The 13498-nt window shown below is 36.3% G+C and overlaps 2 protein-coding genes across 2 annotated transcripts; both read left to right on the top strand.

Annotated features, from left to right (window-relative positions):
- The first annotated feature begins 4894 nt into the window (after positions 1-4894).
- On the top strand, positions 4895-8340 carry LOC111314824 (putative transcription factor KAN4). The gene is made up of 6 exons (XM_022916437.2): positions 4895-6069; positions 6206-6282; positions 6497-6533; positions 6773-6893; positions 7793-7880; positions 7983-8340. Exons 1-6 carry the CDS (start codon positions 5619-5621, stop codon positions 8091-8093), a joined length of 885 nt encoding a protein of 294 aa, XP_022772172.2. The 5' UTR covers positions 4895-5618; the 3' UTR covers positions 8094-8340.
- A 2465-nt stretch (positions 8341-10805) lies between these two features.
- On the top strand, positions 10806-13243 carry LOC111314823 (xanthotoxin 5-hydroxylase CYP82C4-like). The gene is made up of 2 exons (XM_022916436.2): positions 10806-12177; positions 12476-13243. Exons 1-2 carry the CDS (start codon positions 11221-11223, stop codon positions 13097-13099), a joined length of 1581 nt encoding a protein of 526 aa, XP_022772171.1. The 5' UTR covers positions 10806-11220; the 3' UTR covers positions 13100-13243.
- Positions 13244-13498: the final 255 nt, after the last annotated feature.

Genomic DNA, 13498 nt, shown 5'->3' with positions numbered 1-13498 from the left:
CATTGATGAGGAGTTTGACAATTGACAAGGAAAAAAGAGCATTCTTTCTGGTAATGTTAGAAAGAGTCAGAACAAGGAAGAGAAGGTGAAGAAGGATAAGAAAAAAACACAAGATTGTAACCCAAAAACGAACAAAAATGTGTAAATGTGGTCCAAAAGGATCTTGACAACTATGGGGAAAAAAATTGAGAGTACGAAAGACAGTGTCACGAGCATGTTGACAAGGTAGCTTCTGGAATCACAACAGGGACGAAAATTTATTGCTGCATTGAATTGGCCAGGTAAGGAGAAGGGAAAAAGAAAAAAAAAAAAGTGAGAAATATAGGCTTGTGCATGAGGTCATCAAGATGCAACGCTTGCTCTTCGCTTCTAATTTATGGTGAATTGGCAACAGGAAAATTTGCTTTAAGAAACCATGTTTTCCTTGTATTTTTTGTGTCTCTTACAAATAGACCACAACTGCCACTTTGGGAAATGGAAAACGACCTGAAGAAGAACCTATTAGATTGAGAGTAAAGAGGATCAGAGAGTTAAGAAATCCTGACAGGTTTCCCATTTCAAAAATTCTTTTGAAACCAGAGTATAATTTGCTAACAATCTCATTCTTTCATATATAGTTATTTCGATTCAATTGACTCTTAATTTAATTTAGTTGGGTAAGCTTTTTTGCAGTCCATATCAACTCTTTTATGAAGGAACAGACGAATGCTCAGTGGCCACTGCGAAATCCAAACAAAGAACTGCTTGCGAGCACATGAGCTGCCTGAAAGTGGGTCATGTGATGTAAAAGTACTATCCAGCTCCATTTTTTTTTTTATAATCAACAAAACTGATCAGTATAGCTGTTGAAATTGAAAACTTTGTGAGGATAAAACCCCGTACAACTGGGGAACTTATAACCTTACTACACATGACAAAACAAATCATCCCTCACCTAATTTACAATCTTCACTTTCTGCTTTTTTGCATAGTGGTTGTTAGATTGCTTTCTAACTTATATGCATCCTTTTCTGTCGTATTAATATCTCGGCTCCACTTTTCATTTTTCAATTCATGAATTAATATGATTCGTACCATCTTCTTTCTTTTTTTTTTTTTTTTCTTGGGTCAATTCCAAATTTCATCAAATTGATGATATGATATATGTAGAGAGAGGGGACAGGTCTTGTTATTTGCTTTCTTAGGTGGCCAGTTATCTTGCATCCATCAGCTTCAGTTTACCCTTAACCCGATGAAGCCTTCTTCTATGACTGAGATTGAGGCAGCAGATCAAAGAAGAGAAGGGTTTTGAATGAACTGAATTAAAGTCATTTATCTTGACATCTACATGCGTTCTTTTCACCTTCTATTTAATTTGCTGCAAGTAAATCTAGATTGAAATTAATCCGATTCATTGAATAGATGAAAGCATGCATGTACAAAGCATTAAGTTGAAGTTTTTCAAATTGATAAGATTTTGTTTCTTCTGTCAACTGGGTCAACAATCTATTTCGCTTTCATGATGTTATTGATAATCACCAAGCTGAGCTGTGGTAAGTTGACAAATAGGATGGTACCAGGGAGATCAGAATTCAAATCTATGTAGATAAATAAAAAGATAAAGATTTCAAGTTTCAAGGTCTGAAATCGTTTCCAATTTTATTTTATTAGTTTGAGCTGTTTCAACAGCTAAAAAATATTGTTAGGGTTGCGTAGGGGCTGACTTCATTCACTTCACTAAGCATATGTTTGGACGCAACTGTACTTTAAATGAGGTGTAGTTAAATTTTAACTATCATCAGTTGAATTTAAATATTAATTTTAATTAAATCCATTTAGTATAAATTTTTCACTTAATTTTTTTTTCAATCATAATTATAATAATTTTTTTTGAATCACAATTACAATAATTTTTATTATTATTTTTAATTTTATCAAAATCAATCTCAATTTCCATTCAAATAAACTAGTTTAGAAGTACTAATTGATTAACTAGGTATCCCTTTACGCGCAAAAAGTTGCCTACCCATTTTCTCCTTTAATTACATACATTCACCATTATTGATCAATTATTGAACTTTTTAAACGCTAGTTTTGACCAGGTTGTGTTTCTAGTTATTCATTAATTGATAGTTATGATTGAGACCTTAAATGACTGATACAGTCCTCTTTCCTGGAATGGCATATACAAATTAAGACAGAAGAAAATCCTACAGAAACCAACGGAAGTGGGATAGGGTTACTGTCTTTTTGTGATCTGATGTAATGTCAACCTAATCCCACGAATCACCATGAAGACAACGTATGAAAAGAATGAACCATAATAAAAGCAAAACACTGTTTTGAATGATTTGCAAATCACTGTTTGGTTTTTAATGCTGGACTCTTCTGATCGATCTTCACTTCAAATATCAAAACTTACCCAAACTTTGTTAAATCAAGTTGAGAAAATGAGAGATGACCATGAACCTGGGTAGCTAGGAAGGTTACATATTTATTTATGAAAAATCACTGTTACTCCATGAGATCAATTTAAAAGGGAGGTGTTGTTAAATCAATTTTGAATTTCTAAACTTAATCACTGAATATCAAATGATATTAATCATTATCAATAGTATATGTTATCTTGATATAGAAAAAGGTATTAAAACAAGAAGTTTGAAAGATTTCATTAACAGAAAAAAAAGATCATAAGCAAAGTATTCTTTTAAGACAAACACATGGAATATGGAATAAAACCCAAGCATTTGACAACATTACAAGCCAGCCATAGAGAGACATGTTGACAGAAGAAACAAAAAATTTTTTCATTTCCCGGGGAACCTAGAGCGCATCAGATGCTGACCCTGGCCTTCGAAAACTATTAACAAATGATTAAAAGCATTTAAACATAACTATTTTCTTTCTTCTAGTCATCTTTTTGTTACTGTTTGATTTCATTTTAGTTAAACAAATGGGATTAACGGAGGAGAGGCCATGGGGATTCGAGAATAGTAGAATAAATTAAAGGGAAAATTCAGCAAATAAAACGGGGATTTGAAGAAAGAAAGAACAAGAGAAGAGAACAAAGCTTAACATGGAGCAGAGGCCTAGACAAGGTCACGTCCGTAACGTCACGTGACAACAACCATGTTGACGCCGAGGAATATGGTCTTTATTTTTTCTATTATTATTAGATTAAATTTAGGTTTGTGGTTTGCACGCGCGGGTGGGTCTTGACAGCAAGGATTTTTTAGGTTAAAAACAGGGAGATTTGGACAAGGGGAGGGAATAATAGTGGGCATCGGGGCATCAGGGGAGATTACACATTAGACAAATACACTTACCCGTTGAATTGAACGTTTAAGTTTGGGTAGAGTCTTTGACTTCCCACTTGCTTTCCTTTAAAGTGATCCGGACGCGCCTCACTTTGTATATGGTTAAAACTCATGAATTTGAGGCTTTATAAGAACTGTTCCACCCCTCCCCCAGAAAAATGTTTTATAACGATGAGACGATTGTGTTTGGACGAAAACTGTATGCCCAGGTAGCAAATTGTCAATTACACAAATATCTTGTTCTTTTTTGTAATTTACATTTTTTTTTATAAATGAAAATTTTATTTAAAATTCAAAAAGTTAGATACCAATATGCTACATATAAAATAATAAAGATGTTACAAAAAAAAAATTTAACTTTATTGGCTTATTCCCCAATTTTCACAAAAAAACTCTTTGTATAGTGTTGATATTCATTAAAATAACAAAAGAAAAATGAATTCTTGCATCAGCAATAATCAATTGAAAATATTGTTTGAATTCCTCTTACGAGCTAAATATTTTTCATAAATTTCACTCTTGCCAAACATAAAGATAATAGGTGTTCTTATAAACCCCATCAATGAGTAAATTAATCTCTTTTAGATGTATAGTTGATGATATATAAATAGTAAATTAATGTACGAGAATAATGAGGTGTAGTAGCTAATGATCTGAATGAAAATTAATTATTAAATATAAATAAATCACTAATGAAAAGTTAATTAATCGAGTTAATTAATGAGTTAATTAATTAATTTGTTTGTTTCGATAAAAATGATTTTAAGTTTAAATTTTACTAAATATTTTTTCTTGATGCTAATTTTAAACATTATCTTTGTGAGAGATTACCTACTAATTCCCAATATTTTTATGAAAAAATGTATATATAAGGATAGGATGAGGGCAATTGAAAGAAAAAAAACATGGGAAAGTAACAGAGCAAAAACATAAATGAAACAAGGGCCAAACAAAGAGTTGCATGTGGGTCTGCGACCCTGGTGTCGCCGGACGCCCCAGCCATTCTGACACTGCTACTCTCTTAAATAGTCCCACACATAATTTGATTCTTGGCAACTTCTTCGCGCTTGTACAGCTCAATGCTCATTGGCAATTCGGGTTAGCAGGGCCCTAACCCTACTCTACAAACAGGAGTTTTATGTTTAGGTTTTTACTTTAGCCAAAGTTCCAATCCAACTCCTTTTAAAATTTGAAACCACACTTGACCAAAGCTGGCAAATATGGTCGGTTGATTCAAGAGTTTTGAAGAGCTGGGGTGAATCTGAGACCTCCCCATTAATTACTATCCGTTTGTAGTTTTGTACTGATCATTATTCGGGGGTTTCTATTTTTAATCATAAAATCAACTGCCTCATAGCACTAATCAGGTTTTTGATAAACAAGAGAAAAATGGTAAGTATGTTTTGGTATATATGGCATGGAATTAATGATTATAATTGTGCTTGATTATGAGTTTGTCGCTTCGTTAATTCTCTAAAAACAAATATCAATGTCGCAGCAGCTTGAGCATAACATCATGTGATAGGCGGTCAGCTTTCAGAGATAGAAGAAAAATTTTTTTAGAAGTTTATATATGCACGTCTCCATGGAAAAGTTTTATGAGACTCAATTTTCATTCCAAAAATTCCTTTGAATAATACCCTTTTTGTTTTCTCGATTTCCAACCATTCCCTGCATAAATCACCATTAAAGTATCCCTGGATGCTACCTCCTTTGTCATTCCCTATTATGAAGATCTTCTCTCTCCCTTTCTTTCTATTTCTTTGGGGGGAAAGGTCTCTGATCCTTCTTTGCATCCTTAAACACACAAGTTGCCCTTTTCACTAACTTTTCCTTCTAACCATCATCCCAAATAAAACTCTGTTACTTACTTTCTCTTTTCCTGCAATTTTTTTTTGGTTTAATCTGACTGGTTGTAGTCTCTGCATTATTTTAACCTCTGATCTTTCCATCTAACCTGGAGGAGTGGGGGGATCCTACTAAAAAGCCTATATTCTCTCCTTTTTTTTTTTTGTACCAATCCTATGCTTTCTTCACTCACTCGCTCTTTCACCCACAAAACCCATGCAAATCATGAAGTACTCATGAGATAATCACAATTCACAACACTTCCCACCGTTCCTTTTCGGCTCTCTTTATTATTTCTTTACCTTCGAAGTTCTAACCCCACTTTCCTGTCGATTTTCTTTTCCCTTTCCTTTTTTTTTTGGGCACTGCCTCGCTTACACTTATCTTCATTCACTCTCTCTATGTATTTTAATTTCTTGTCTCTGTTAACTTACCTCCTGCAGGGATTTTGACTAACATCTTCAACTTTTCGTTATGTTCACAAGCTCAAACACTATAATGAGAACCACACATTTGCCTGATCTATCCTTGCAGATTAGCCCACCATCGGTTTCAGATTGTAAGGCTGAGGACGATGGGTTATCAGGAAAATCAATCTATAGTGATAGGAACTCAACGACTGATTCTGGCAGTAGCGGAAGCGACTTGAGCCATGAATATGGATACAGTAATCCAGGTCCCGCAGAGCCAACGTTGAGCTTAGGGTTTGAAATGACAGATTTGGGTCCTCCCCATTTGCAGCAAGGAAGAAACCTTAATCATCACCAGCATCAATATCAGCCTCACATCTATGGTCGTGATTTCAAGAGAAATGCAAGAATGGTCAATGGAGTGAAAAGAAGCATCAGAGCTCCCAGAATGAGATGGACTACAACACTCCATGCTCATTTTGTTCATGCAGTCCAGCTTCTTGGAGGCCATGAAAGTATTACTTCACAACCTAAGATATCTTTTCATCTAGAATATATTGGCCTTTTCTCTTTCCTCAGTTAGTGCAAAATGGAAATCTATGTTGGAAAAAGCATAACAAGTTTACATCTTTGTATTGGAAACTGTCACAGGAGCAACACCAAAATCTGTCTTAGAGTTGATGAATGTCAAGGATCTAACCCTAGCTCACGTGAAGAGTCACTTGCAGGTGGGGATACTGTGGGAAATCTTCATTCCTTTGAACTTATGTATGAAAATTGTTATTATTTTATGACTTTCCGTAGTTGTTTTGGTACATTTATCGTGTTCCATTTTTGTATTTCTATATGATTCAACTGTAGTGTGAGTGGAGAAACAAGATGATAATCTTAGCAATGAGGACTTTTTCTCATTATCTCTATGGGTGTTCTGTGTTCATGCAGATGTATAGAACAGTGAAGAGCACTGACAAAGGATCAGGTAATTGGATTTTCCCTCTAAGGACTACAGCTGTTTTTTTATTTCTCTTCTATTATATCTCTTTGTTTGACAGCTAAATTGGTGACCAAGCATGACAGAAACTCAATCATTTGATCCACTATTTACCACTAAAAGAGAACCGTTTGGAACTATCAGACTGACTTGAGTCTAAATATGAATCATTTGCTGGGTGTCTGATAAAGCAAGAGCAGTGCCTCAATCTTTCGTGGATGTTTCAGGTCAAGGGCAGACAGACATGAGTTTGAACCAAAGGACAGGGATTGTTGATTTGGATGGAAGACTGTCTTCTCTCAAACCATCACCAACCTCACTACAACCGACACCACAAAGGACCCAAAGGTGAGGACAGCTGCAACACCTCTCCTCTCTCTGTTTCCTTTTTAATTTCTTTATCCCAGAAGCTGCATCATGATCTTCTCTATTTTCAAAAAGTTAAAGATAAAATAATGCCTCATGTAAATGAATGCATTAACTCAAAACGATCTTATCCTTGGCCATGGACTGTTTTGGCCCAACATGTTGTCTGTCATTGTTTATTAGAGTCTCAAGTACATAGATTTTGATGAAGATGACCTAGGGCTTTTAGCTAAGCCAAGTTTTTACATGTTCCATTCCCAAAACAATTTCCATCCATCTCTCAACTGTTTGATTTAATCCCAATATCTTCTAATAAAAGTCAAGTTTTTTGTTCAAATCTCAATGCTGCTATACAATCTGACGGACCTTTCTTTTCTTCATATACATTTTACACGAAGCACCCTAAACTTCGCATGGCCCTTTTACTTATTTGTTGATCTAGTAATTAATTAATTACCATAGACCGCTGTTGCTGCCTCCTTTTGTTGACTTCCCCAAACGATGGCACAGTAAGATCATATAAAAGAAAGAGTTTGAAGCTGCATTCGTATTCCTAGATATGTTGAACAAGAGTTGCAACCTTTACCATGCTCTACATTATTTAATCGGATCAATTATCAATTTTTTACACATTTTAAATTAATGAATTAATGGAAACCCTCTTTCTTTGTTTCATCTTGATCATTAAATCATGATATAAACAGTTAGAAATAGATTGTAAATAAGATCCATGTATACTTGAAGGTAGGATTTGGTTTAGCCTAATACTTGCTAGTGCTGGCTTTGTTATATTCGTTCGGTTCCTTTTGTACAAGTTCCTCTTCCTGGAGGATGAGACTGCAATATTTCATCTTACTTGGTGTTTCCTTACTTGTTTGCAGCGGTTCATGGCTATCCTCAACGGAGGCAAATAATTTGAGCATATCAAGCGATGGAAATGGCTCGACTTTTAAGCCAAATGATGCCAAGGTAAGATTGCATCACTGAAAACAAAAACCAACATGTTGAAAATTCAATTTGCTATCATTGTGTCAATTATCGATCGTATGATTAATTTTGGTTTTGCCGTAGGCGGATGTAGACAAGCCAGTGCTTCATCTGTCGGATCGAACGAAGCAAAAATTAGATTCTAACGCTTTGCCACCTTCAGACATGTTCCTTAACCTAGAATTCACCCTCTGAAGGCCAAGCTGCCAAATGGACTATGCCGAATCTTCAAATGTTAACCCTCCTCAATTGTAAGACACCATAAAACCAGTTAATATAACGTTTTTTAGAGTGAATTCGGGGGAAAATATCTAACTTGCACGAATTGATTGTTCCATGTTTTCTCAATTTTTTCTGGAATGAAAAAAAAAAGTAGTAGAAACTAGAAAGTGATCTGACTCAGATCAGATATGAAAATTTTTGCTGTAAGCGATCTTATTCCAAGTAATTCTGATGGCATTGTGGAAAAACAACTAGTATACTAAAATCCAGCAATCATCTTAATATTTCTGGGCCATGTGGTTTATAGTCTTTGCTGGGGTTCTGCATACTTCCAGGAGGTTCCCCAACAATGAACAGGTGGGTCAAGCCCTAGTGCGAAATATCTGGGGCAGCTTATGTCAATCAATTTCGCACTCGGTTGCTCTGTGAACTTTGAGCTGGGCATGGCCCTGCATGTCTTCGTGCATGGATATGGTTAATTATAACCAAGATTTGAATGCTATTGTCTCATAGAGGGAGCTGAAGGGCTCTGGCCTTGAAGTATTAACGTACGATTTGAAAGAGAAGAAGCTTAAGGGACCGCTAGGTTCGACTGGTTTTTTCAGTCAACTATTGAAATCCTACACATATTCAACTTACTGGGATTTCTTTGTTTTCGATTAGCCAGGAAAGAGAAGAACACGCCTGTATATATACGGAGTATATATATCATGTGCAAAATTACAAATATATGTCGGCAAAATAGGCTGGTGGTTATTAATTCTCCAAACACAGCCAATTTGGTTGAGGTCCCTCCCCTATTAAATCTCAACTTGATCAAATTTCATAATAAGGGAAGGCAAATCTTTTGAAAAAACAACAAAATAAACAGCATACAAAGTAGTAACTATACTTCATAATTAGGTTTCACAATATACTTTTACATCTTGTAATTAAAATTGTTGATGTAATTTCGATCAGGTTTGACACATTCTCCAACTCTTTTTCTTTTTTTGGTCCGACATTCTCCAACTCAACTTTGCTTGAAGCAAAACTTACGATAACTTTGAACATGAAATAAAAATTAAAAGGATGTTTATACCCTGTTATATATGACAGAGTCATAAATGGAGGCACACGCTCACAAAAGCCATTACAAAAATGCAAACATATGATTTTCCCCATTGTTAGTTGTCGTGTAATGCCCACGCCCCTTTCTTCATCACTGCAGTGAAGAAATCAGAAAATGAAATATTGTGCATTTTCACTTGGATATATGGTGTACAGTCGCTATCAATCTTGCATTACCCAAGACTTCAATCCCTGCCTGCCCTGCCTCTACATTTTATTGAAGTAAAAAAGGAAAGAAAAAAGGCCCGTCAGATCCAATCTAGATCCTGTGCTGTTACGAGGTGGGCTCCAATGCTGAAATCAAAATTATTATGGGCCTGTTTGACTCTGTCTTCAGCCATTAGGCCTTTCAAAATTTGGGGTCCAAAGAAAAAAAGGGTGTTAAAGTGTTGGAAATTGCGAACTGACCCTTGTTTTCGTCGACAATGATTGCATGGTTGTCTGTTGCGTTGAAACTGTGTCCGTCAAAGACATCGTTCTTTTTTGGAACACTTACCCAACAAAAAGCGAAAACTCCTGACAAAAATTTCATCATTTCCAGTTTTATCTTAACTTTTTTTAGCTGTTCTCTACGAAATTTCCAAGCGTTTTTATCATTACATATACCATCCTGACCCGTAAAAGAAATCTTTCGGACAAAATACTTATGTACCCTGTGTTTCCATTTCTTTCTTTGAAGCTTCTTTCTTGTGTTAAGCTCTTCTGCTTTTCTCATTTTCTTCTTTTTCCAATGTATTAAATTCTTTTTTGGTTTCTTTTATATGTTTTTGGGTATTTGATATAAATTGCAATTTTGTGTACCATACAGAGAGTCTCCAGACAAATTATAGATCGTACATATCTTTTTATCAATGGATTTGTGGTCCCAAATTGAAGTATTTGATCGGATGGTGGTGCTATTATCCCAAAAGCATTGAATTCACTGCAACCAATTAACAGTACAACAATTCCTCTTACATCACAAGACTTATATTGCAATGTTTGATACACTGTAACATTCATTGTTCTTTTGGTTCTGAAAATGAAATATTTAAAAGTAGGTGGTGTTTTCAGTTGCTAACCAACCTTGATTTTTTTCTTAAGAGGTGAAATGCCTACTACGATGCTGATGTTTGTGAATTTTATCCATGCTAATGGAAATGTACTGCTGGAGAGTTGCATTCAGGGTTTTAATAAATATCTGGAGAACAGATGACATCAAGTGATGATATGCCTCAGAAAATTGAGAAATGGTAAAAGTGGCAAGATTCCTGCATTCATGTTTGGTAACAAGTACTACCCAGGTCAGGGGAGAGTTGACCTTCGTGGCTTATTTCATTTTGATGTTACAATCTGGAGTATGACATATTTGAGACAGAGATGTGACACGGTTACACGGTTAACAATTTAGCTTGCTGGTCTAGAGATGAATTAATGCCCCATAAGACATTCTTTGCAACATTAGAATATTCAGCAGATGAAGGTATGAGCAGTTTCTGCTCCGAAATAGAACAAGTGATAGGAAATCTTTCTGAACCTAGTGTAATATGTATAATGTCCGAGCTATTTTTCTTTCCTGAAATAATGCAGATTCTAACACTTAACTGGAATAATAAGCTAATGTGCGGCTCAGCCGTTTGCTTTAAGCTATTCTCACATTATTCGGTCAGTGAAAGTAGTAGGGCTTGTTTAGTCATTCTATTGAAGAACTGTGGGATGACAACCTTCCCAATACTGCTGCATGGTTCAGGCTAAGCTTTTGCTTATATTCAAAATTATATTTTAGATGTGTTCCATTGACATTGAGGGTGATATAGCATATTTAATTAATAATTAGTCTCTCAGTAGTCATGGACGCACAAATTCATATACACTGAGGAATTGATCAAGGCAAGCCATGTCCCTTGCCAGAATATGTTAAGCACCGGTATGCTTCATGCGGACTTTAGTCAATTTGCTATTGTCTTGAACATATAAATAGACATGAATTCTTTTCGTGAGTTACTGAACCATGGATTCTTTTCTCCAATTAATTGCCATTGCTGTCTGTCTCTCCTTAATCTTTTGCTGCAAGGTATTGCTTAGAAAGGAAAAGGCTAATGTAGGTGGCAAGACTAGAATGGCCCCTCAACCAGAAGGTGCGTGGCCAATTCTTGGTCACCTACACATATTGGGCGGCAGTGATCAGCTTCTTTACCGAACACTTGGAGAAATGGCTGATAAACATGGACCTGCATTTACAATCCGCCTAGGCCATCGCCGTGCTTTTGTGGTTAGTAGCTGGGAAGTGGTAAAAGAATGCTTCACAACTAATGATAAGGCACTAGCTTCACGTCCTACTACAGTAGCTGCAAAGCACATGGGTTACAATTATGCTGTGTTTGGATTTGCACCATACAGCCCCTTCTGGCGTGAGATGAGAAAAATTGCAACACTTGAACTTCTCTCAAACTACAGGCTTGAGAAGCTCAAGCATGTTCGCATTTCTGAAGTTGACATGGGGATAAGAGAACTATACAGTTTATGCTACAACAATGGCTCCAGTCCTGTGCTTGTTGAACTTAAACGGTGGTTTGAAGACCTGACACTTAATGTAGTTGTTCGAATGGTGGCTGGAAAACGTTATTTTGGTGCTTCTGCTGTCTGTGATGATGGCGAGGCAAGAAGGTGTCAAAAGGCAATAAGTCAGTTCTTTCATTTAATTGGTATTTTTCTTGTTTCAGATGCACTTCCATTCCTTTGGTGGTTAGATGTACAGGGGCATGAAAAGGCAATGAAAAATACGGCCAAGGAGTTGGATAATATACTTGAGGGCTGGCTCAAGGAGCATCGTCAGAGAAGGATTTCTGGTGGAATAAAGGCTGAAGGGGAGCAGGACTTCATTGATGTAATGTTGTCCCTTCAGGAAGAAGGTCACCTCTCGAATTTTCAGTATGATGCAGATACGAGTATCAAGTCTACCTGCCTGGTATGTTGAATTTGAAGAAACAGAATAAAGTTAGAGTTTGATTTATGATAACATTTGTTGGGCCTGAAAAGGACAACCATTGAGTGGTGGAGGTTACCCAAGAAGGTTATGATTTTGCCTGTTGTATTATTAGAATAGTTCTTTTTGGGCTTGGTCTTGACCGGTGTGGCATGTTGAAGTATTTAATTTAGTGATTATTGAGAATCACAAGCATTTCATACTACTCTTTATAGCTGAGAAGCTGACTTTTGTTAGGCAAGCTTACTTCTAGATTAATGTTCTTTTCAATTTCATGTAGGCACTTATCCTTGGTGGCAGTGATACGACTGCAGGGACACTGACATGGGCCATATCCTTACTTCTGAATAATAGTGAGATGTTGAAGAAGGCTCAAGAGGAATTAGACCTCCAGGTTGGCCGGGAAAGACCAGTTGATGAGTCAGATATTAAAAATCTTGTGTATCTTCAAGCCATCATCAAAGAAACCCTACGCCTTTATCCAGCTGGTCCTCTATTGGGACCCCGGGAAGCCATGAACGACTGCACCATTGCTGGCTATCATGTCCCAGCAGGCACCCGCTTGGTTGTAAATGTGTGGAAAATTCAAAGAGATCCAAGGGTGTGGTCAAATCCATCTGCATTCTTACCAGAGAGATTTCTCACGAGCCATGCTGATATTGATATTAGAGGTCAACAATTTGAACTTATTCCTTTTGGCTCGGGAAGACGGTCATGCCCTGGTGCTTCATTTGCTCTCCAACTTCTTCATCTGACACTTGCTCGTTTTCTTCATGCATTTGAACTGGCAACTCCTTTGAATCAACCCGTGGACATGACGGAGAGCCCAGGTTTAACCATTCCAAAAGCCACCCCATTGGAGGTTCAACTTAAGCCGCGTCTCCCAGCTAATGTCTATGCCTAATAAGCTGGGTTTGGAGGGTGGTTGAAGATGTAACTCAAGTGAAATAAGACCAACTATAATGGAACCTTTTAGTTGATATCATGATATGTTCTGTTATGTTTTACACTTTCTTATTTCTATTAACAAAGCATCCTCTTTTACTTATAAAATCTTAAATTCTAAGATCTCCTCTTTGTGATGCTTTTGGTCTAAGACTTCATTAGGACAACTGAGAAAAGACTGAAACTCGCATGACTTAAAATAGTATCCCAAGGTGGGAAAGAAATCCAAGAGGATCATGCCTTCATGGTAATTTGGTTTATGATCTAGGTATTTCAAAGGCCATTTGGTACGAGAAGAATATTGGGAATAGTGATTCAAATATCATAATAGATTCATTTGAAATTTGTTAGATATTAC

The sequence above is a fragment of the Durio zibethinus genome, chromosome 20, assembly GCF_047325235.1.
Source record: "Durio zibethinus cultivar Kanyao isolate XHJ-2024 chromosome 20, ASM4732523v1, whole genome shotgun sequence".
Taxonomy (NCBI): Eukaryota; Viridiplantae; Streptophyta; class Magnoliopsida; order Malvales; family Malvaceae; genus Durio; species Durio zibethinus.
The sequence above is the reverse complement of the archived record's forward strand: the minus strand, read 5'-3'. Positions and strand labels throughout refer to the sequence as shown.

Coding starts and splice junctions, on each gene's coding strand:
- LOC111314824 (XM_022916437.2), top strand. CDS start 5,619: ATGTTCACAAGCTCAAACACTATAATGAGAACCACACATTTGCCTGAT. Junction 6,283..6,496: donor ACGTGAAGAGTCACTTGCAG/GTGGGGATACTG, acceptor GTGTTCATGCAG/ATGTATAGAACAGTGAAGAG. Junction 6,894..7,792: donor ACACCACAAAGGACCCAAAG/GTGAGGACAGCT, acceptor ACTTGTTTGCAG/CGGTTCATGGCTATCCTCAA.
- LOC111314823 (XM_022916436.2), top strand. CDS start 11,221: ATGGATTCTTTTCTCCAATTAATTGCCATTGCTGTCTGTCTCTCCTTA. Junction 12,178..12,475: donor GTATCAAGTCTACCTGCCTG/GTATGTTGAATT, acceptor AATTTCATGTAG/GCACTTATCCTTGGTGGCAG.